Source organism: Protopterus annectens, chromosome 2.part1, assembly GCF_019279795.1.
Source record: "Protopterus annectens isolate FY-2018-M chromosome 2.part1, PAN1.0, whole genome shotgun sequence".
NCBI lineage: Eukaryota > Metazoa > Chordata > Ceratodontiformes > Protopteridae > Protopterus > Protopterus annectens.
The window spans coordinates 1,367,362,297-1,367,387,934 of record NC_056729.1 but is presented as its reverse complement, the minus strand read 5'-3'; the positions used below and the strand labels follow the sequence as shown (position 1 = coordinate 1,367,387,934).

Below are 25,638 nucleotides of genomic sequence, written 5' to 3'. Positions count from 1 at the left end.
ACAGAAGCCTGGGGCTGCCCGGACATAGATCTTTTTGCATCCCCCCTCAACCACCAGTTATAGATTTTTTGCACAAGAATGTTTCACAAGCTAGCATGGAAAGTGGATGCACTATCATTCAGTTGGAGAAACCTCTCTGGGTATGCCTTTCCGCCACTACCTCTTCTTCCACTGGTGTTACTAAAGATCAAGCAGGACAAGCCCAAGATTATGATTTTACTGGCCCCAAATTGGCCTCAATTTTGGTACTTAACACTGATGAATCTATCCCAGGAGCCTCCTTGGATTTTACCTCGGATTCCAAATCTTTTGTCCCAAAACCAGGGCCAGGTTCTGCACTCATGTCAAAACTCTCGGCCTAGAAGCCTGGCGAATTCAGGGTCTACAATTAATCCTTTCCTTCCCAAACAGGTCATGGATGTCATCTTAGAAGCCAGATGGCCTAGCACTAGAAAGTCTTATGCAGGTAAATGGAAGAGATTTTGCACCTGGATGCATGCTCAGGATTCGGATCCTCTCATTCCTAATATCCCACTGATTTTACTTTACCTGACAAGACATGCTACATAAGGGTTTATCCTTCTCCTCCATAAAAATACATGCCTCAGCTATCTCTGCACATTACAATACAGATCCTCCAATCTTTTCGCATCCTCTTCTGAAACAATATCTCAGAGGAACAAAGAATTTAAGGCCCCCTAGGACACCACCCATTCCTGCCTGGGACCTCAACTATGTTCTGGAAAAACTCACTCTGCCTCCTTTTGAGCCTGCTGCCACATATGATATTAAGTATTTATCATGGAAAATAGCTATCCTACTGGCTTTGACTTCAGCCAGGAGAGTAAGTTACAAGCACTCATGGCTGTGGAACCTTATATTTTTCACCAAGATAGGGTGTCAAAGACCAATCCTACTTTCATGCCTAAAGTGGTTTCCAAAGTGGCTTTAAATCAAACTATTCACCTGCCAACTTTTTTCAACAATCCACAAAATAAGGGGAAAGGATCTTGCATTCCTTGGATGTACACAGACAACTTTGTTTTTACCTGGACAGAACCAAGGATATCAGGAAAACAGAGCAACTGTTTCTTATGCAACAAATTCCCAAGGCAAAGCCATTTCAAAATGGACCATTTCTAAATGGATTGCTCATGGAATTCAATTTTGTTACTCATCATGGAAAGCAAATCCCAGGAAAAATTAGGACTCGCTCTACCAGAGCTGCTGCTACTTCAGCTGCCTTTCTCAGAGGGGTACCTACCAAGAATATTTTGGAAGCTGCAACTTGGAGTTCAGTGCATACTTTCTCTAAGCACTATATTCTCCCTCTTTACTCTAAGTCTAGGGCAGGCTTTGCTTCTGCAGTCTTGCAGGGCCTTCTAGCCACCCCTACTCCGTAACCACCACCCTTTACCTCAGCTTTGGGATTCAACCCTACAGTGATGACTGCAACAGTGAAACACGATAAACATAGTACAGTTGTGTACACTTACCATAAATGTAGATGTTAGTGTCTTCACTGTTGCAGTCTGGGTTACCCTCCCTCCTGTCCCCTCTTATACTTTGGTTTCCTACTTCACCCTTCTGAGGTGTATTTGCTACAAGGTATGGGGTTTGTTGTAGGTTACATTTTTGTTTTACTATTAGCCTCAACTTTTGGGCACCTGACATCTGGGGCAAGAAAAACTGGAGAACATGGCGTCGACTGGCAGCTTTGTACTCCTAGTGCTCTGACGTCCGAGAGCATGACTGAACAGCAGACGCCGGACCCAGACTTTGGGATTCTGGCTGACCGAGGACTGCCTGCCGGCAGGAAGAACCCTACAGTGATGACTGCAAAAGTGAAGACACTCTCTAACATCTACATTTATGGTAAGTGTACACAACTGTACTTTTCTTTCCTAACTTCCAAAATAAAGGTGAATACAAACTTCATTTGTTAGATGTTCATAGACAGCTTTGTTTTTTATCTTCATAGAATGAAGTCTTTCTGCAAGACTGACCGATTGTTTCCTTTTCCAAAGCATTTATGGGAAAAGCTATTTCTAAAGTTTCTTTGGCCAGATGGATCACTCTTTGTATTTCACATGCCTACAAAGCAAAAGGTTCATCTTCTCCTGGTATTGAGGCTCACTCTACCAGGTCCATGGCGACTTCTGCTGCTTTTTGGTCTAGGGTGCCTTTGGACGATATTTGTGCAGCAGCGACCTGGGCCAATTCACATACCTTTATTTCCCATTACAAATGAGATGTGATTTAGAGGGCTAGAGCATCCTTTGGCTCCGTGGTGCTCAGGAATATCCTTCCATAAGGGCTTCCTAGGATCGGAGTAGCTGGGGACTCTGCCCCACAGGTTGCAGATAACTTTATCTGAAGTAGTTAACTTCATTTTATGTACTCACCATAACGTTGCATCTGAGTAGTTATACTTCATTTTTCTGCAACATTCCCTACCTCCCTCCCCCGGACCTTGTCCTGTCTCTTCAGGTTTGGCTCATTGGGCTGAGTTACTTGTGTGTTTAGTTGCAGCAGACTATCTGAGGGAAGATAGGAGATGGTAGGGCATTATGGGTAAGGGGAGGAGCTTGGAGAAGATGCTAGAGAAAAAGTTGCAGGCTTGGATCCGATACGGATCCGTATACCCACAGGTTGCAGAAAAATTAAGTATAACTACTCGGATGAAACGTTATGGTGAGTACATAACTTCTTTTTTTCACATCTTTACCATTTTATAACAAAATCTTGATATAGAAAATACTTTTTCCAGTAGTTCGGAGGTCATCCGTTTCCACTTGTGAAATGTATGATTGAGCAGGTCTCTTAAAACAGGGCTCCTGAGTTGCTCCTGAAAAGGCACTTGCGTCCAGTGAAAATGTTAATAGAAATACAAATTACTTCTATTTTTTTATTCTTGTACTTTTGACTTAACACTGAAGAGTGCTGAAAACTGAAAATCTGTTAAGTTATGTATTTTACTGTATTACAGGAATTTGTTTACGAAGAAGGGGAAGAGCATACAATCAGCAGAGGAAAGTGAACCAGGGTGGAAATTGTTTGGCAAATTACCTTCTCGAGATGCTTTACAGGAAGAGCCAAAGCAAATGCAAAAGGTACACACTGAACATAAACTTGCAAATTTTAGCTTAATTTACTGTCATGATACTGAATATACCTTGCCTAGTATAAGTTGTTCTTGGTGCCTTTGCTTTGGTTGTATTTAGCTGGAGGCCTTTTCTATTTTTTGTTATAGGAAAATTGTCAGAATTGTGCATTTAATGCAGTAAAATAAGTATTCGTGCACCCCATGTTAAATTTTCTTGTTGCAGTGTGTTGCACATACAAGTATAGATAAGTTAGTGACTAAAAAGTTCCATTAAGGCCTCCTGCTGTAGCCTGTAAAATACAAAAAGGTGAAACTGACCATGCAACTTTATTAAAGCTTTTTGAGGCGATGATTAAGAACAGTCTCCGGTTTTGTTTTAAGTTAGAGGAGAAAGTGCTCCCAGTGATGCTTCATTATTAAGCATCTGTTCGAAGTGTTGGTATTGTTGCATGGATTTTTGTTTGCTTTTGAAGTCTACTTTTGTTTGAGGTCTGCCATTTCCCTGCCTAGCAATAGTGTGAAAGACTGCAGATGCACATAAAAAATCCCATTGTTTAGCTTTAAGTGAAATGCATGCTTCCTTTTACTCACTTCAGGCTTCTAGTTTCTGTGAAGTGTAATGTGCATCTTATTTTGAAATTTTAATGTATCAAGGAAACTGATTCATATTTGCATAGCCTTCTGTGGAACTGCTGCATTCTTCCTAAGATGCTCTTCTAAATGGAAGAACACCCAGACTGACAGGTGAGGGGAGCAACTGTGGGTTAAAACCTGTTTCCTGAAGAGGTGGCTACTCACTTAAAAAGGGGTTGTCCAACAGCCAGCTCCATTGGCAAAGAGGAAAACCCCCCTAACTATGATCACGGGGACCAGAGTTTGATTAATGGTTTGATGCCTGATGGAACTGGTAGGGGGAAGTGTAACATCTATTCCTTCAAAGCAGTAGTTCACAAATGATTGTAACCAATCATTGCTGAATTGCCTCTTTTTGTGGTGGTGGGGACTGTTTGGAATCACATGGCCTAGGTGCACAGTTCTGTGTAACCCCTGTCCGAGACCAAAGACCACACTGGAGCAGTGGCTGTTGTGGGGCAGTCAGGTCAATCTTGAGGGGTTGCATCACTTGCTTCTGTGTAGCCCCTGTCCGAGACCAAAGACCACACTGGAGCAGTGGCTGTTATAGGGCAGTCAGGTCAATCTTGAGGGGTTGCATCACTTGCAGATGTGACATTCATTCACTCATACCTAATGCACAACAAACTGAGGAGTTTTACTGAGATGTGCAGTGGGATTAAGGTCAACATAAGAAGGAATCTACTGTTTGGCTGAATGACTGGGGTACTGTGGCTTTGAAGGCAGCAAGACCGTACAACTAAAAAAAAATCTAAAAGTCTGGATTTGTTTGGCTTTGAAAAAAAGGAGACCAATCTCAGTGAGCCAGTAGTGTAATTTTACTGTGGGCAGCCTTTTTCAGAGCAGATAAGTAGCTGTTAACATATTATACAATGACTGGCCATTTAATATTCAAAAAGTAGCATGCTGATTGGTCAGCCCAACCAGCATGCCCGTTGTAAATCCAAGCATATACCAATGGAAAAAGGTATTTATTTCACTTTTCCTTAAAAAAAAAAAAAAAAAAAAAAAGCAGAAGCAGTTTGAGTGCCGTTCGGCCACTACCTGAGTTTTCGTTTCCGAATTTAAGTTGAAAGGAGAAGTACCCCATTGGGGATCCTTTTTTCTTGATCTAACCTATGTCAGAAAAAGTTAATTGTTTTGCCTGTGGAAAGCGAATACCTCAGAGACTTCCATTCTTACTGCGTCACCTGTTTAGGTCCAGACCATGACGTCCCCTGCTGTTGCTTTTATGCTTTGTTCAATGCCAGAACTATACGTCAGGCCCTTATTGTAGCTAGATATTTTCGTGCTCAGTCCTCTAATTCCGATATGGCTTCAGTAAGCCATCCGACTACCAATCTTCCAAAAAAAACTTAAGGATAAAGACCGAGACGGACCACACAGGTCCAAAACTGCCGACGCTTCCATTAAGCTAGTCGTTAGTTCTCCAGTCATCAGTGAGGTGCTTTCGCAGCCCCTGATGCCAGCTTCTGTGCATTCGCAGGCCGCTGCAGAGACCCTTTCAGAGTCCAGTATGCCGCAGGACTCTTGGAGGATCCTGTGGATGTCTCTACCTTGGATGGGTCTGGAGCTGCTGACAAGGCACTGGTTTCCGAGGAAATACTTTGCACTGCCGATACTAGACACAGACCGACATTTTTCATGGTTTCTGATGATCTTAGTGTTTCACTGTTGCAGTCATTACATTTGGGTAATCCTGCTGGCAGGTTGCCCTCAGCTGGCCTGAATTCCAAAGTCTTGGGCCCTGCATCTGCTGCTGTTGCCCCTTCCCTGACGTCCGGGTTATAAAAGATGCGGCCAACACCATTTTCTTTAGTCTTTCTTGCCGTGCGGTGCCCGAAGCAGTTGGCAAGTGCCGGTCGGCTGACCCCTGAGATTTTCGTGTTCGAGTTTCAGATCCGAAGTCTTCTATAAAGCTAAGTACCCCGTTGGGGAGACTTTTTTTTTTTTTTTTTTCTTGCTCCAGACCAGTGTCAGAAAAAGTTAATTGTATTTCTTGTGGGAAGCAAATACCTCATAAGGATTTTAATTTTTACTGTATTCCTTGCCTAGGCCCTGATCGCAATGTTTCTGATGGTCTGTTTTGTGCTAGATTTAACCAACGCACTATTAAGCGTCTATGATTTTACTTCCAACTATTTTGGACGCCGGTTTAATTATCCAGAAATGTTATCTGATAGACATCCGACTACTGGAGTTCACAAAAAACGCAAAGGAAAGAGAGACAACAGAGGCCCAAAACCACCGAAGCTTCTCCTAAGCCAGTCGCCAGTCCTCAGTGAGGCTCTTTCGCAGCCCCTGATGCCCGCTACTTTAGAGTCGCAGGCCGCTACCGACTTCCACGTGGAGTCGGCCGTGCCGCTGGAAACTCAAGGTATTGGAGCCTCTGATATTATCCCTTCAGATGGATCCGGAGATGCTAAGCAGGCACCGGCTGATATTATCCCTTCAGATGGGTCCGGAGGTGCTAAGCAGGCACCGGCTTTTGAGGGTGTATTCAGACCTAAACATCTTTACATCAAACCGACTTCAGCTTCAAAGGCAAAGACTAAAGCACCTTCCAAAGCAAAGAAACTCAAGAGCCACGTGGTCAGTCTTCTCTGCCCAAAAAACAGATGCTCAAAATGGCTGAAGACTTTATTACCTTGATCAGGGGTTCCCATCCCCCTCCTGATAAGAGGCTTAGGCAAGAGACTGACTATGAATCTTCAGATCAGGTTTCCATTTCTTCTGATTCCTCTTCTGAGCAGGAATATTCTCCACCCCCACCCCCCCATGAGGATTCTGGTGCTGAAGAATCTGTACCTTCAGCTTCTCCTGAGGGCTATTCTTTTGGGGAAACCTTACATACCATGAGGGAGCATTTCCACTGGGAGAGCCAAGATTTTTCAGAATCTAAAAAGAGGCTCTGATTTCCTTTTACTACCTCAACACAAGCCACTAACCGTCCCTTCTGTGTTAGATATTGTAGATGTGTTTTCGGATTCTAGTCTTACACCTGACTCCTTACCTCCAGCTCCTGTTAAGCCAGACAGATATTGCAGGGTTCCTGACTCTCTTAAATTCCTTTTTGAAAACCCTGCTGCAGACCCAGAAACTATTTCTCAGGGTCCCAAAGGAGTTGAGGCTTCTGCTGCAAAATCCCTACCCCCTCTGACAGAGATTCTAGGGCACTGGATAGATGGGGGAAAAAAGGTTTACACATCTGCTACCTTGGCTATAAGGGCCTTAAACTGTCAGTTTCATATGCTCAAATATCAGCAACATGTCATGGCATTGCTTAAACAGAAAATGTTGTTAAACTCTGAATGTGCAGAAAACAAGGAAATGCAGGATTTATTGCATGCAGCTGAACAAGTTGGAAAGCATACTTTGCAATGTGGTTTTGATTCTTTAGAGGCCTCCTTCAGAGCCGCAGTTGCAGGTTCTGTTATTAGGAGGCATGCTTGGTTAAAGGAACAAAATCTGCCTGATCATGTTAAAGTTAAATTATTAGATGCACCTTTACAGCATGATACTTTGTTTGATGTTAAGACAGACTAGGTGTTAAAGAAAATGGAGGACAAAGCTAAATCTATGCGAATGGTCAAATATTTTTTACAAGTACAGCCACCTAGGTTTAGTAGACACTGGCCAACAAAGAATTGGTCCTTTCCTGTGTCAGACAGACCTCAAAGGGGCAGAACCAGACGCCCTAGAGGCAGACCCCAGGCGCAAGGTTCATTCTGCTCAAAACAGTGGGGGACTACTACCTCCAAAGTTGGAGAAGACTAATCACAACCATTCAGGAAACGGTCCCAATGACTTCCCCCTGCCTGCACCAAGCACTTATCTCCTGGCAGAACCCTTGGGGGGAAAACTAGCACTTTTGTTTCCTCAAAATTGGCACCCAGGACAAGTGGGTCTTAAATATCGTGTCACAAAGGCTACAAGTTCCAGTTCCATACCCTGCCAAAGGCAAACAGCTGGCCAGATCTGCCAAAAAATCAATGGGCAGAGGCACAAAAACAAGTCTCATCCCTCATGGACATGGGGGCCATTCAACTAGTACCAGAGCAAGAGCAGGGACAAGGATTTTACTCAAGACTGTTCCTGGTACCCAGAAAGGACCAGGCCTGAAGGCCAATACTGGACCTATCTATTTTGAACACATTCATGGATATAACAAATTTTAAGATGTTGACATTACAGCAGCTTCTGCCCATGCTGGGCAAGAACGCTTGGCTGGTGACTTTAGACCTAAAAGAGGCATACCTGCATGTCTCATGTCTCAATCAGACAAATATGCGGAAGATACCTCAGATTCAAGGCTGGCTCAATGCATTACCAATTCTCTGCACTGACCTTTGGCTTATCTACTGCGCCCAGGGTCTTTACAAAGTGCCTGGCATCAGTAATTGCATTCTGCAGACAGAGGAATACAAATGTATCCTTACTTGGACGACTGTTTAATTCAAGCAGAGAACAAGGACATTCTTCTACAGCATCTGGCATTTGTGAAAAGACTTCTAACATGCCTAGGGTACACAGTCAACGAAAAGAAATCAAAACTAGTACCCTCAAGAGAGAATATTCCTGGGTGCAAGCTTAAATACAACTGCCCAGATGGCTTATCTCATGACAGACAAAGGCAACTGACTACCTATTTCAAAATGTTGGCAACAAAGGCCCAGTTTTCAAAAAAAAAAAAAAAAAATTCTGCAGGCTTTGGGCTTCATGGCATCCTGCGTCCTACTAATTCCATATGCAAGACTGCATATGAAGAAACTTCAATGGTACCTAAAGTGTTTGGACTCAACATTGCCACAGCCTGGAAACTATGATTACTCTTTCCCTGCCTGCAACAGGAGTTTCGATGGTGGGCAAAGGCTTGTCACCAAAACAAGGGACAGCCATTCTCATTACCCCCAGCCTGGCAAACACTAACAACGGATGCATCAAATTATGCCTGGGGGGCCCACATGGCAGGAGCATGCATTCAGGACACATGGACCCCAAACAAAATGCATCTACATATCAATCAAAAAGAGATGCTAGCAGTTCAAAATGCCCTGACAGCCTTAAAGGACCTTTATCCAGGACAACTACTGATAGACAGACAAAACCACGGTCATGTGGTACATAAGCAGGGGTCGCACATTCTTACCCCCTTTGCACACTAGCCATGACTTTGTGGGACACAGTATTGACTTACCAAGTACATCTGCAGGCACAATTCCTGCCAGGAAGGAAAAATACTCTGGCAGACTAAGTAGAAACCTCATGGATCCCCACGAGTGGCACCTGGATCCACAAGTCTTCAGCATAACAAGGAAATGGGGATGCCCGGATATAGATCTATTTGCCTCCCCTCACAACTACCAACTAAAAAGATTCTGCACAAGGATTTATCACAGACAAGCATGGAAAGGACGCCCTATCAGTATATGCATTTCGCCCTTTGACTCTCCTCCCCAATGTACTCCTAAAGGTCAGATAGGAGAAGCCAAGGATGATACTGATTGCCCCCGACTGGCCCCGCCAGTACTGGTATCCAATACGAAGGAGCTTGTCTCAATACCCAACGTGGACCTTATCTCAGATACCTCATCTACTGTCCCAGCAAAACCATCAGATCCTGCACAGCCAACTCAGGACTTTAAACCTGGCAGCATGGCGGATAATGTAGTCATACAAAACACACCTTTCAGTAAAGCTGTGATGGGTGTCCTTTTGGAGGCTAGAAGGCCTAGTACTAGAAAATCTTATGCTGGAAAATGGAAGATTCTGTGCTTGGAACCAGGCACAAGGAACTGATACAGCTGTGCCAAATATCCCTCAGATTTTGCAATACTTAACTGACATGCTGGACAAAGGTCTATCTTTTTCATCTATTAAAATTCATGTCTCTGCCATTTCGGCTCATTACAATACAGAGCCACCAATCTTTTCTCATCCCTTACTAAAACAGTACCTCAAAGGAGCCAAAAATTTAAGGCCTCCAAGGAGATAATCAATGCCTGCATGGGACCTCAACTATGTCTTGGAAAAACTCACCCTGCTTCCTTTTGAGCCAGCTGCTACTGCTGATATAAAGTTTTTATCTTGGAAAACTGCTCTGCTCCTAGCAATAACTTCTACCAGATGAGTTTCAGAGCTTCAGGCACTGATGGCTGTGGGACCTTTATCATTTTTTTTATCCAGACAGGGTCTCTGAGGACCAATCCAACATGTGTGGCTCTTTCATCTGCTAACTTTTTTTTATCCAAATCCACAGAACAAGGGGGAAAGAATTCTGCATTCTTTTGATGTACACAGACCGCTTAGATTCTACTTGGACAGAACCAAAGTTTTCAGAAAGACTGAACAATTACTAGTGGCATTTGCTGCAGGATCACAAGGAAAGGCTATCTCAAAGCAGACTATTTCAAAGTGGATAGGCCACTGCATTAGTTTCTGCTACTTTACACCATGACAAGCCAGAGCCTAAAGGCATTAGGCCACATTCAGCCAGAGCTGCAGCCACTTCAGCCTTTCTCAGGGGAGTACCAACCAAGGACATTTTAGAGGCTGGTACTTGAGTTCAGTGCACACCTTTACAAAGCACCATCGTCTGCCACTCTACTCTAAATCCAGGGCAGGCTTTGCAACTGCAGATGTCCGTGTTTCACTGTTGCAGTCATTGCACTTGGGTTCTCCTACTGGCATGCTACCCGCAATCGGCCTGAATTCCAAAGTCCTGGACTGGCGTCTGTTTCTGTCGCCTCTTCCCTGACGTCAGTGCGCCAGGGGTATAAAAGATGCAGCCGAAGCCATTTTCTTCAGTCTTTCTTGCCATGCGGTGCCCGAAGCAGTTCGCAAGTGCCGGTCGGCTGACTCCTGAGATTTTCAAAATCGAATTTCAGATCCGAAGTCTTCATTAAAGCTAAGTACCCCGTTAGGGAAACTTTTTTTTTTTTTCTTGCTCCAGACCGATGTCTGAAAAAGTTAACAATTGTATTTCTTGTGGGAAGCAAATACCTCAAGGATTTTCATTCTTACTGTATTCCTTGTCTAGGCCCTGACCACGACGTTGCTAGTTGTCTGTTTTGTGCTAGATTTAACCAACGCACTAAGCGTCTCTACGATTTTGCTTTTCATTACTTTGGCCGAAGATTCAATTATATAATGCCGTTGGAACAGCCGACTACCGGAGTTTATAAAAAGCGCAAGGAAAAAGAAAAGGACAGACTTCAGCGGTCCAAAGCCGATGGAGGCCTCCGCTAGGCCAGTCGCTGGTTCTCAGTGAGGTGCTTTCGCAGCTCCTGACACCCGGTACCTCAGAGCCACAGGCTGCTACTGACTTCCACGTGGAGCCAACTAGGCCTCTGGAAACTTAAAGTATTGGACACTCTGAAACTATTCCCTCAGATGGGTCCAGAGCCGCTGAGCAGGCATCTGCTTCTGAGGGTGTTTACAGACCTACACAGTTGTATGTAAAGCCAACCTCTGCTTCAAAGGTAAAGACTAAAGCAGCTGTAAAGACAAAGAAACAAGTACAGCATTCTCCTGGACAGACTTCGGCCATTTTAAGCATCTGTTTTTTAGGCATGGAAGACCTAATTACTTTTATCAGGGGTTCCCAACCCCCTCCTGATAAGAGGCCTAGGCAAGAGACAATATGAATCTTCAGATCAAGTTTCCATTTCCTCTGACTCCTCTTCTGAACAGTAATACTCTCTCTTCCTCCCTGTGAGGATTCTGATGCTGAGGAATCTATCCCTTCAGCCTCTCCTCTTGAGGATTATTCTTTTGGGGAAACCCTGCATACCATGAGGGAGTACTCTCACCGAGAGCCAAGATTACTCAGAATCTAAGAAAAGGCTGGGAGACTTTCTTTTACTACCTCAGCACGGACCTCTTGCTATTCCCCCTGTTCTAGACACTGTAGATGTATTTTCAGAGTCCGGCTTGTCTCCTGACTCTTTACCCCCTGCACCTGTTAAGCCAGACAGATACTACAGGGTTCCAGGTTCTCATCAATTTCTATATAAAAACTGTGCTGCTGACCCAGAAACTATATCTGTGTTCCAAAGGGGTCAAGGCTTCCACTGCAAAAAAACCCCTGTCCCCTCTGATAGGATTCAAGGGCACTGGACAGATTGGGGGGGGGGTGGAGTTTACACTTCTGCTACCTTGGCTGTAAGGGCTTTAAATTGTCAGTTTCATATGCTTAAATATCAGCAATACTTGATGTCACTGCTAAATCAGAAAATATTGACAAATTCTGAATGTCAAGAAAACAAGGAAATGCAGGATTTATTGCTTGCAGCTGATCAAATTCGAAAGCATACTTTGCAATGTATTTTTGATTCTCTGGAGGCCTCTTGCAGGGCCGCTGTTATGGGATCTGTCATTAGGAGGCATGCTTGGTTAAAGGAACAGAATCTGCCTGATCATGTTAAAGCAAATTTATTGGATGCTCCATTACAGCATGATACTTTGGTGTTAAGGCAGAAGAGATGTTGAAGAAAATTGAGGAGTGTGTGAAATCTATGCAGACAGTTAAGGATTTCTTATAGGTACAGCCACCCAGATTTAGCAGGAACTGGCCTACAAAGAATTGGTCCTTTCCAGTGTCAGGCCACAGAGGCAGATCCCAGCCCAAAGGCTCATACCGGCCTAAACAGTGGGGTGCTTCTACCTCCAGAAGCGGAGAAGACAAATCACAGCCATATAGGAAACTGTCCCAATGACTTTCCTCTGCCAGTACTAAGCACTTGCCTTTTAACAGCCCCCTTAGGGGGAAAACTAGCACTTTTTTCACAAAATTGGCACATGATCACCCAGGACAAATGGGTCTTGAATATAGTGTCTCGGGGCTACAGGTTCCACTTTCACACACTGCCAAAGGCAAAAGGTATGCCAGACCTGCCACACAATGGGCAGAGGCACAAAAGCAAGTTTTCTCCCTCATGGACATGAGGGCTATTCAGCGAGTACCACAGTAAGAGCAGGGACAAGGATTTTACTCTACTTTTCTTGGTACCCAGAAAGGACAAAGCATGGAGACCAATACTGGACATGTCTATTCTAAACACCTTTTCTGGACATTCCAAAATTCAAAATGTTGGCTCTGCAGCAGCTTCTGCCCATGCTGGGCAAGAAGGCTTGGCTGGTAACTTTGGACCCAAGAGGCATACCTGCATGTCCCAATCAGACAATCTTGCAGAAGATACCTCATTCACAGCTGGCTCAATGCACTACCAATTCTCTGCATTGCCCTTTGGCTTATCTACTGCGCCCAGGGTCTTCACAAAATGCCTGGCACCAGTAATTGCTTTTTGCAGACAGAGGAATTCAAATATATCCTTACGTGGACGACTGCCTTATTCAAGCAGAGAACAAGGACATTCTACTAAAGCATCTGGCGTTTGTAAAAAGATTACTAATTTGCCTATGGTACACAGTAAACGAAAATAAATCAAAACTAGTAACTAGTACAAGGTAAAAAGGTATACCAGACCTGCCACAAAATCAATGGGCACAGGCGCAAACAAATTTCTGCTCTCATGGACACGAGGGCTATTCAAAAAGTACCACAGCAAGAACAGGGGCAAGGATTTTACTCAAGACTTTTCTTGGTACCCAGAAAGGACAAAGCCTGGAGACCAATACTGGACCTGTCTATTCTAAACACTTTCCTGGATGTTCCAAAAGTCAAAATGTTGACACTGCAGCAACTTCTATCCATGTTGGGCATGAAGGCTTGGCTAGTTACTTTGGACCTCAGAGGCATACCCACATGTCCCAATCAGACAATTTTGCAGAAGATACCTCAGATTCATAGCTGGCTCAATGCATTACCAATTCTCTGCACTGCCCTTTGGCTTATCCACTGAGCCCAGGGTCTTCACAAAATGCCTGGCACCAGTAATTGCATTTTGCAGACAAAAAGGAATTCAAATATATCCCTACTTGGACGACTGCCTTATTCAAGCAGAGAGCAAGGACATTCTACTAAAGCATCTGGCATTTGTAAAAAGATTACTGATTTGCCTAGGGTACACAGTTTTTTTTTTTTTTTTTCCAAATGATGGCAAAGACCCAGCTACCTGCAAGAAAAATTCTGCAGGCTTTAGGCTTCATGGCATCCTGCATCCTAATTCCATATGCAAGACTGCATATGAGGAAGCTACAATGGTATGTAAAAAGTGTTTGGATTCAACATTGCCACAGCCTGGAAACAATAACTCTTATTCCCTGCCTGCAACAGGAGTTTTGATGGTGGGCACAGGCCTGTCACCACAAGGGACAGCCTTTCACTTTACCCACAGCCAGGCAGACATTAACAGATGCATCAGATTATGCCTGGGGGGGGCACACATGGCAGGAAAAATGTATTCAGGGCACGTGGCCCGTGGACCAAATGCATCTTCATAGCAATCGAAAAGAGATGCTAGCTGTACAGAATGCCCCGACAGCCTTCAAAGATCTACTTCATCCAGGACAACTATTACTAAAGATGGACAATACTACAGTTATGTGGTATATAAACAAGCAAGGGGGCACACATTCCTACCCCCTCTGCAGGCGGCACACATTCCTACCCCCTCTGCAGGCAAGTCATGACTTTGTGGAACACAGCACTGACCTATCAAATGCATCTGCAGGCACAATTTCTGCCAGGAAAGAAAAATACTCTGGCAGACGAACTAAGCAGAAACCTCATGGACCCTCAAGTGGAAACTAGATCCACAGGAGCATGATAACGAAATGGGGATGCCCAGACATGGATCTTTTTGCCTCCCCTCAACTGCCAACTACAGAGATTCTGCACAAGGACTTAACACTCACAAGCATGGAAACTGGATGCTCCATCATTCAGCTGGAAAACCCTAACAGTTTATGCCTTTCCACCACTGTCTCTCCTTCCCAGTCAGACAAGAGAAGCCAAAAATTATTCTGATTGCCCCAGACTGGCCACGCCAGCACTGGTACCCAATCCTAAAGAGCATCTCAAGGCCCATCCTGGACTTTACCTCAAATTCCTCATCTTCTGACTCAACAAAACAATCCGATCCTGCACAGCCATCTCAGAACCTTAAATCTGGCTGCATGGCAAATAATGCCACTTGGAACACACCTCTCTCTAAAGCTGTTATGGATGTTTTTTTTGGAAGCCAGGAGGCCCAGCACCAGGAAATCTTATGTAGAAAAATGGAAGAGATTCTGTACTTGGAACCAGGCACATTTACACAGGTCATTACACTAGGGTTATCCTGCTGGCAGGCTACCTGCAGATGGCCTGAATTCCAAAGTCCTGGTCCGGCGTCTATTGCTGTTGCCTCTTCCTGACGTCAGTGTGCCAAGGGTATATAAGATGCAGCCGACGCCATTTTCTTCAGTTTTTCTTGCCCCAGATGTCAGGTGCCACCAAGATGGTAGGCAATACATATTGCTTATAAAAAAACATACACCAAAATAAACAATACCTTCATCTACACGCAAATACGTCACATAGGTTGTGTAGGATAGAGAAGTATAGATAAGTCCCAGCAAAGAAAGGGGGATGGTGGGTGGGTAACCTGGACTGCAACAGTGAATACACTCTTGACATCTACATTTATGGTAGGTACGCAACTGTACTATATTCGTGTTTCATTGTTGCAGTCATTACACTTGGGTTGAATACCAAAGCTGAGGTTGGGCGGCTGGGTCTAAATAGGATTAGGAGTGGCTATGAAGCCCTGCAGAACTGCAGTGGCAAAGCCTGCCCTGGATTTAGAGGTAAGTGATGGTGCTTGGTAAAAGTGTGCACTGAATTCCAGGTTGCAGCCTCCAAAATTTCCTTGGTTGGTACTCCTCTGAGAGTCTGCTGATGTGGCTGCTGCTCTGGTAGAATGTGGCCTAATATTCTTGGGCACTGATTTGCCATGCTGTGCTTAGCAGAAATGAATGCAGTGTCCTATCCATTTTGAAATAGTCTGCTTTGAAATGGCCTTTCCTTGTGATCCTGCAGCATGTGCCACAAAAAGTTGCTCAGTCTTTCTGAAAGCTTTTGTTTTGTCCAAGTATAAGTGTAGCTGCCTGTGCATGTCCAATGAGTGCAGAAGTCTCTCCCCTTTATTCTGGGGATTTGGATAAAAAGTTGGCAAATGAATGGTTTGGTTAAGAGCCACACTGGATACTAATTTTGGCATAAATGTCAGGTTTGTCCTTAGGGAAACCCTGCCCGGATGAAGGTTACATTGCCATTAATGCCTGTAACTCACTCTTCTTGCTGAAGTTATTGCTAGGAGCAGAGCAGTTTTCCATAAGAATTTTATCTCAGCTGTATTGGCTGGCTCAAAAGGAGGCAGTGTGAGCTTTTCAAATACAAAGTACCATGTAGGTATTGGTGCTCTCCTTGGGGGTCTTATGTTTTTTGCCCCTCTGAGGTATCGTCTTAGCATTGGATGTGAAAAAATAGGAGGTTCCGTATTGTAATGAGCTGAAATGGCAGAGGCATTTATCTTAATTGATGAGAAGGCTAGGCCTTTGTCCAGCATCTCGGTTAGGTATTGTAAAATCTGAGGAATATTTGGAACAAGCGGTTTAAGTCCTTGTGCCTGGTTCCACGCACAGAATCTCTTCCATTTTTCTGCATAAGATTTCCTGGTGCTGGGCCTCCTGGCTTCCAAAATGACATCCATAACTGCTTTAGAAAGTTGTGTCCTGAGTGGTTATATTATTCGCCATGCAGCCAGATTTAAGGTTCTGAGTTGGCTGTGGAGGTTCTGATAGTTTTGTTGGGTCATACGATGAGGAATTTGGGGTAAAGTCCAGGCTGGGCCTTGAGACAAGCTCTTTAGGATTGGGTACCAGTGCTGGCGTGGCCAGTCTGGGGCAATCGGAATCATTTTTGGCTGCTGTGGAGTACCTTGGGGAGGAGAGGCAGTAGTGAAAAGGCATAAACTGTTAGGGTTTTCCAACTGAATGATGGTGCAACCACCTTCCATGCTTGAGTGACAAGTCCTTGTGCAGAATCTCTCTAGTTGGCAGTTGTGGCAGGAGGCAAATAGGTCTGTCTGGGCATCCCAGTTTCCTTAATCCAACAAATCACTGGGACCACCACGATGGATAAAACAGCAGACTTATTTTATTTATAACAGAGCAAGCGCTTTCACGCACTCAACTAGTGCGCTTCATCAGGTTGTATTAAACTAAAGTGAATGTTCTCTTTATATACTAAAACACGCCCTAATTAACAAATATTTTGGCGGTTAAAAACCATTTAAGTCAATTTAGACGTATATAAATTCATCATATACAATGATTATAATTAATATAATGCTATGGACAGTTCTCCAACTTTTTCATCAAATGATAAATACTGTCAGTTCAGGGTGTCCATTCTTACACATTTCATATGTAAAAATAATATATACAATCATATAAATTTATATTAAATACATTTTGTTAATCATTTCAAGATATTTATATACTAAAAGATCATTTAAAACATTACTTCATGTCCAGTACAATAAATTCTATAAAAACTCACAAAGGATGTATGTATAAGTTAACTGTCATTTTGTAAAGGATAAGTAAAGGTTATGAGTACAAGGAAAGGGGGGGGAGAAGGGGAGGGGGGGGAGAAGAAAGGCAAAGAAAAAGAAGAAAAGAAAAAGAGAAAAATAAAACACTATTGAAGCTAAAGTAACCTAGATCACCACATGTAAAATAAATGAATAAATAGTCAACAGGGTGATCTGCTTTCTATGCGTCTTATATGAATGCAAATCAGAATTCATCGTTCTAAACTAAATAACATCATAGGCATTATAATTCATCATTTTAGACTGAATAGTATCATAGCATTATAATGTTAAATCACAATCACCCAGGACTCTTGTATAAGAGATCGCACAACAATATAAAAAGTTTCTTTGCAAAAAACCAAAAATACAGACAATACCAATGACTATTCATAAAAGCGCGGGTCTAATACTAAGAGCTGTATTTAGGCCAGGTTCTAAATGTGCCCTAAGTGTTAAAATCCATCTCAGCTCATTCAGCTCAAGGGTTCCTAATGCATTGCCTTCCCTCCTATTGGGATATGAAATCTGTAGGACTCTGAACTTAAAGATATGGGACGGGAATAGTTGACAGTGTCTGGCTAAGACATTGTTTACATTTATTTTTCGTATATCATATATATGATTGTAGACCCGATCTTTGAGTCTACGTGTCGTCATGCCCACATAGTAGGCTTCACAACCTTCACATGTGGCCAAGTATATTACGTTGGTAGTGTCACATGTGGCATAGAAGTTCGGTGTGAACCTAATACCAAGCTCCATATTCTCATACTTCTGCTCACCTGCTATATACTTACAAGTACAACACCTCTTGCAAGGAAAAGTTCCTTGCCTAAACTTAGTCCTTATATCTGTTGGTATATGTAGCACTTTCTCCTTACACAATAGTCTTTTCAAGTTAAGGCAATTACTATATCTAAAGCTAGGATGTTTGCCTACAACATTTAACAACTCCTTATTCATACTGAGTAATTTCCAGTTTTTATACAAAATGTCCTTTATATATTTGACATCATTTGTGTATTTAAGGTCATATTGCACTATACCTTTACAGGATCTATTTGGATGTCTATGGGGATATTTTCCTAAGTGAGCCACATGAACAGATGTGTCACTATTTCTAAAATTCATAGTTAATTGAATAGGATATCCCCTATTCATGAAACATCTTGCTTGGAAATCCAAAAGGCAGTCACTATCATTAATATTGTTACATAGCTTGGTTACTCTAGCCATCTGATTCTTTACAACATTAGGGAAGACATGCCTCGGGTGCATACTCTCAAAATGGAGTATGCCATTCTTCCAACATGGCTTTCTGCACAGGGGGGTTCTGATAGTTTTGTTGGGTCATACGATGAGGAATTTGGGGTAAAGTCCAGGATGGGCCTTGAGACAAGCTCTTTAGGATTGGGTACCAGTGCTGGCGTGGCCAGTCTGGGCAATCGGAATCATTTTTGGCTGCTCTGGAGTACCTTGGGGAGGAGAGGCAGTAGTGAAAAGGCATAAACTGTTAGGGTTTTCCAACTGAATGATGGTGCAACCACCTTCCATGCTTGAGTGACAAGTCCTTGTGCAGAATCTCTCTAGTTGGCAGTTGTGGCAGGAGGCAAATAGGTCTGTCTGGGCATCCCAGTTTCCTTGTTATGCTGAAGACTTGTGGATCTAGTTACCACTTGTGAGGGTCCATGAGGTTTCTGCTTAGTTCGCCTGCCAAGAGTATTTTTCTTTCCTGGCAGGAATTGTGCCTGCAGATGTACTTGATAGGTCAGTGCTGTGTTCCACAAAGTCATAGCTTGTCTGCATAGGGGGTAGGAATGTGTGCCCCCCCTTGCTTGTTTATGTACCACATGACTGTAGTATTGTCCATCTTTAGCAGCAGTAGTTCTGGATGTAGTAGATCCTTGAAGGCTGTCAGGGCATTCTGTACAGCTAGCATCTCTTTTTGATTGATATGAAGATGCATTTGGTCTTCTGGCCACGTGCCCTGAATACATTTTCCCACTATGTGCCCCCCCCCCCCCCGGCATAATCCGATGCATCTGTTGGTGTCTGCCTGGCTGTGGGTAAAGTGAAAGGCTGTCCCTTGTTGCGGTGACAGGCCAGTGTCCACCATCGAAACTCCTGTTGTAGGCAGTGAATGAGTTATTGTTTCCAGGCTGTGGCAGTGAGTCCAAACACTTTTTAGATACCAATGTAGCTTCCTCGTATGCAGTCTTGCATATGGAATCAGCAGGATGCTATGAAGCCCAAAGCCTGCAGAACTTTTTTTGCAGGTAACTGGGTCTTTGTTGCCATCATTTGAAAGTAATGAGTCAAGTTTCCTTTGTCTGGCATGAGGTAAGCCATCTGGGCAGTTGTATTTAAGCTTGCACCCAGGAATATTATCTCTTGGGAGGGCACTAGTTTTGATTTCTTTTCGTTTACTGTGTACCTTAGGCAGATTAATAATCTTTTTATAACCAGATGCTTTAGTAGAATGTCCTTGCTCTCTGCTTGAATAAGGCAGTCGTCCAAATAGGGATATATTTGAATTACTCGGTCTGCAAAATGCAATTACTGGTGCCAGGCATTTTGTGAAGACCCTGGGTGCAGTAAATAAGCCAAAGGGCAGTGCAGAGAATTGGTAATGTATTGAGCCAGCTATGAATCTGAGGTATCTTCTGCAAGATTGTCTGGGACATGCAGGTATGCCTCTTTGAGGTCCAAAGTAACTAGCCAAGCCTTCTTGCCCAGCATGGGTAGAAGTTGCTGTAGTGTCAACATTTTAAATTTTGGAATGTCCAGGAAAGTGTTGAGTAGACTGGTCCAGTATAGGTCTCCATGCTTTGTCCTTTCTAGGTACCAAGAAAAGTGTTGAGTAAAATCCTTGCCCCTGCTCTTGCTGTGGTACTTTTTGAATATCCGTCATGTTCATGAGAGCAGAATTTTTTTTTTGTGCCTCTGCCCATTGTGTGGCAGGTCTGGCATACCTCTTGGCCTTGGTAGTGTGAAAGTGTAACCCTGAGAATGTGAAAGTGTAACCCTGAGAAACAATATTCAGAACCAATTTGTCCTAGGTGATCACGTGCCACTTTTGTGAGAAGTGCTAGTTTTCCCCCTAAGGGTACTGTCAAAATCTAAGTGTTTGGCATTGGTAGAGGAAAGTCATTGGGACGGTTTCCTATAAGGTTGTGATTTTGTCTTCTCTGCCTTTGGGGGCTGAAGCACTCCATTGATTAGGTCTGTATGAGCCTTGGGGCTGAGATCTGCGTTTTGGGCATCTGTATCTGCCTCTTTGTGGCCTGTCTGACACAAGAAAGGACCAATTCTTAGGCCAGTTCCTGCTAAATCTGGGTGGCTGTACCTGTAAGAAATCCTTTACTGTCTGCATTGATTTTGCTTTATCCTCCATTTTCTTTAACACCTCTTCTGCCTTAACACCAAACAAAGTATCATGCTGTAATGGAGCATCCAATAATTTTGCTTTAATATGATCAGGTAAACTCTCCTTTTAACCAAGCATGCCTTTGAATGACAGAACCTGTAACTGCGGCTCTGCAAGAAGCCTCTAATGAAGCAAAACCACACTGCAAAGTATGCTTTCCCACTTGTTCAGGTGCATGCAATAAGTCCTGCATTTGCTTGTTTTCAGGACATTTAGGGCTAGTAAGCATTTTCGGTTTTAATAAAGACCTTCGGTATTGATATTTAAGCATGTGAAACTGGCAGTTTAAAGCCCTTACAGCTAAAGTAGCAGAGGTGTAAACTTTTCCACCATCTGTCCAGTGCTCTAGAATCCCTATCGGAGGGAACAGGGTTTTTTGCTGTGGAAACCTTGACCCCTTTGGGACCCAGAGAAATGGTCTCTGGATCAGCAGCAGGGTTTTTATAAAGGAATTTGAGAATCTGGAACCCTGTAGTACCTATCTGGCTTAACTGGAGCAGGGGGCAAAGAATCAGAAGACAAACGGGATTCAGTAAATACATCAACAATATCTAGCACAGCGGGGATAGCAAGGGGCCTGTGCTGAGGCAATAAAAGAAAGTATCTGAGCCTTTTCTTGGATTCTGAATAATCCTGGCTCTCCCAATGGAAATGCTCCCTCATAGTGTGCAGGGTTTCCCCAAGAGTAGTCCTCGGGAGGAGAGGCTGAAGGTATAGATTCTTCAGCATCAGAGTCCTGATAGGGAGGAAGAGAGTATCCCTGTTCTGAAGAGGAATCAGAAATAGAAACCTGGTCAGAGTCGTCAGTCAGTGTCTTGCCTAGGCCTTTTATCAGGAGGGGGATGGGAACCCCTGATCAAAGCAATTAGGTCTTCGGCCATTTTAAGCATCTGTTTCTTTGGCATGGGATGACTGTCCAGGAGAATGCTGTACTTTGTTTCTTTGTCTTTAAAGGAGTGTTAGACTTTGCCTTGGCTGCTGTAGAGGTCTTAATAGTAAACTGTGTATGTCTGAAAACACCCTCAGAAGCCGATGACTGCTCAGCGGCTCCGGACCCATCTGAGAATAGGTTCCGTAGGTCCCAATACCTTTTCAGAGGCCTAGTTGTCTCCACGTGCGAGTCGGGGGTGGCCTGTGGCTCTGATGTAGCAGGTGTCAGGGGCTGCGAAAGCGCCTCGCTGAGAACCGGCGACTGGCCTAGAAAGAGGCTTTCTCTGTTTTGGACCTCTGATGCATGTCCTTTTCTTTGTCCTTGCACTTTTTATGAACTCCGGTCGGTTGTTCTGACGGCATTATGTAGTTTTAACCTTCGGCCAAAGTAATGTAAAGCAAAATCGAATGGACGCCTAATAGTGCGTTGTTTGAATCTAGCACAAAACCGACAACTAGCAACGTCGTGGTCAGGGCCTAGGCAAGGAATACAGTAAGAATGAAAATCCTTATGAGGTATTTGCTTCCCACAGGAAGTTTAACTTTTACTGACATCGGTCTGGAGCAAGAAAGCTTCCCCAATGGGGTACTTGGCTTTATTGAAGACTTCGGATCTGAAATTCAATTTAGAAAATCTCAGGAGTCGACTGACCGGCACTTGCGAACTGCTTTTGCTTCAGGCACCATGCGGCAAGAAAGACTGAAGAAAATGGCGTCGGCTGCATCTTGTATATACCCCCTGACGCACTGACATCAGGGAAGAGGCAACAGCAACCAACGCCGTACCAGGACTTTGGAATTCAGGCTGACTGCAGGTAGCCTGCCAGCAGGCTAACCCTAGTGTAATGACTGCAACAGTGAAACATGATGAACATCCGCAGGTTTCAGTCCCAGGGGACACGCGAGACTTAAGCAGTGGGGGGGGGGTTTCCGCACCCAAATTGGGGAGTAGTAAGGCTCCCCCTATGGAAAACTGTCTCTATGACTTCTTCAACTTCCATGCACTTCCCAACTGAATGCTCCTTTAGGTGGAAAGATTGGTCTGCAGGCCAGAAACTGGGAACTCATTACCCAGGACAAATGGGTTTTAAATAGTGTCCCAAGAATACAGATTTCACTTCCGCACTTTACCAACACCAAGCGGGTGGCCAGATCTACCCCCAAATCAGTGGGCAGAGGCCCAAAATGAAGTTTTCTCTCTCTCAAGCATGGGGGCTAAAAGGGACAAGGGTTCTATTCGAGACTTTTGCTGGTACCCAGAAAAGGCAATACATGGCGTCCTAACCTGTACCTTTCTACTCTAAATACCATTCTGGTGATTCCAAAATTCAAGATGCTGACTTCACCAGCTGCTTCCTATGCTAGGCAAAAATGCATGGTTGGCAACACCTAGACCTAAAAGAAGCATACCTGCACATCCCTATTAGGGAGTCTTGCAGAAAATACCTATGCTTCAAAGCAGGCTGCATGCACTATCAGTTCTCTGCACTGCCTTTTGGCTTATCTGCTGCGCCCAGGATATTCAGTGTCTAGCTCCAGTCATTGGATTCTGCAGGCAAAGAAATATTCAAATATACCCATATCTGGATGATTGTCCTCGCTTTATCTGAATTAGACATACTTTTTGAATCATCTGGCCTTTGTTCATAGGGTACTGACTTGTCTGGGGTACACCATAAACGAAAAGAAATCACACCTGGTACCCTGTCAAATTTATATTCCTGGGAGCAAGCTTGAATACATCTTCCCAGATGGCTTTCCTCACGCCAGAGAAACTGATTCATTTGACAACCTACTTCAAAAACCCAGTTATCTGCAAGGCAAATAAGCCTTGGGGTTCATGGCTTCCTGCATTTTTCTAATTCCATATGCAAGGCTGCATATAAGGAAACTGCAATGGTATCTGAAAAGCCTATGGTGTAAACATTTACAGGATCTAGAAGCAATGATTCCTATCATGCCTTGTCTATGCCTAGAGTTCCTTTGGTGGGCGGAGGCCTGCCACCCAAACAGGGGACTACCTTTCACACTACCCCCTGCTGCCCAAACCTTAACAGACACATCAGATTATGCATGGGGGCCCGCCTGGCAGGGAAGTGCATTCAGGGCAGATGGAACCCAAGTCAAATGCACCTGCATATAAATCAAAAATAAATGTTAGCTGTACAGAATGCTCAGACAGCCTTCAAGGACCACATTCTTCCAGGACAGTTAATGATAAAGGTGGACAACACCACTGTTGTGGTACATGAGCAGGGGGGCACACATTCTTACCCCCTCTGCAGACTAGCCATGGCATTGTGGAACACAGCCCTGAGCTATCAAGTACATGTACAAGCTCAATTCCTGCTGGGAAAACTTAATACACTGGCAGACAAACTAAGCAGAAACCTCATGGACCCACACAAGTGGAAACTGGAACCAAGGATTTTCAACATGTTGACCAGCAAATGGGGGAGCTCTGATATAGACCTGTTTGCCTCCCCCCAAAACTATCAGTTGGAGAAATTCTGTACAAGGACTCCCCACAAACTATCTGTTTATGCCTTTCCTCCTCTGCCACTGCTCTCCAGAGTACTATTAAAGATCAAACAAGACAAACCAAGGACGAGTTTGATTGTGCTGGACTGGCCACGCCAGCACTGGTACCCCCTCTTGCGCGGTGTCACTGTGGTTCCAATGGCACCTGCCTCTGACTTCCTCTGTTGTCTCAGCAGGAGAACCAAATTCTGCACCCTCAACTTCAAACACTGAATCTAGCAGCTTGGCTAATTACATAATTTCTCTACCATCCCTCAGTAAACCAGTGATGGATATCATTTTAGAGGCAAGGAGGCCTAGTACCAGAGTCTTACACTGAAAAATGAAAGATTCTGTGCCTGGAACCAATTTACCTCCACATTTTACAATACTTTACTGAGATGCTTCATAAGGGCCTGTCGTTCTTCTCCTCCAACATTCACACCTCAGCCATCTCGGCTCATAACACAGAACCACCCTTCTGTCATCCACTGCTTAAGCAGTTCCTCAGAGGGGCCACAAATCTATGCCCACCCAGGAGAGGGCCACAAATCTATGCCCACCCAGGAGAGCTCCAACTCCAGCCTGGGACCTCAGCTTTGTATTGGAAAAGCTTACCCTGCCTTCTTTCGAGCCAGCTGCCACTGCGGACTTAATTCCTTTCTTGAAAAACAGCTTTCCTTATAGCAATCACTTCAGCAAGAAGGGTATCTGAATTACAGGCCCTCATGGCAGTGGTGCCTTTCATCATCTTTCATGTGGACAGGGTGTCCCTCGGGACCAATCCCTCCTTCATGCCCAAGGTGGTATCCAGTGTAGCCCTTAATCAGTCCATACACTTGCCAGCCTTCTTTCCTAATCCACAGAACAAAGGGGAATGGATTCTGCACTCCTAAGTGCACAGACAACTTAGATTCTACTACGACAGAACTAAACCTCAAAGGAAATCTGATCAACTGCTGGTGGCATTTGCTGCAGGGGCAGAGGGAAAGTCTATTTCAAAGCAAACTGTTTCCAAATGGATAGGCCATTGCGTTCATTTCTGCTACAAACACCATGGAAAACCTATCCCACAGGGGATCAGACCCCACTCTACCAGGGCTGCATCTACCTCTACAGCCTCTGAGGCGTCCCTACCAGGGACATCCTAGATGCTGCTGCCTGGAGTTCTGTACATACTTTCACCAAGCATTGCCATCTGCCAGTTTTCTCTAAATCCACAGCTGGCTTTGCCACCTGCAGTCTTGCAGGGCCTTTTAGCTGGTCCTAATTCTATTTAAATTCCTCCTCCCATCTTTTGCTTTGGGTATCTTCCCAAAAGTGATGACTGGAACAGTGAAACACGAAGAACATAGTACAGTTGTGTACACTTTCCATAAATGTAGATGTTAATGTATTCACGGTTGCAGTCCTGGTTACCCTCCTTCCAGCCCCTTTCTTTTTTTGGATATACCTCTACTTTCCTTTGCTATCTTCAA

The 25,638-nt window shown here is 44.1% G+C and overlaps 1 protein-coding gene across 1 annotated transcript in view; it reads left to right on the top strand.

Annotated features, from left to right (window-relative positions):
- Positions 1-25,638, top strand: part of TBC1D14 (TBC1 domain family member 14) — a 773,921-nt gene that overhangs the window by 69,318 nt on the left and 678,965 nt on the right. Inside the window, exon 3 of the mRNA XM_044062828.1 lies at positions 2,990-3,113. Coding sequence (XP_043918763.1) covers positions 2,990-3,113 — 124 coding nt within the window. The remainder of the gene's footprint in view (positions 1-2,989; positions 3,114-25,638) is intronic.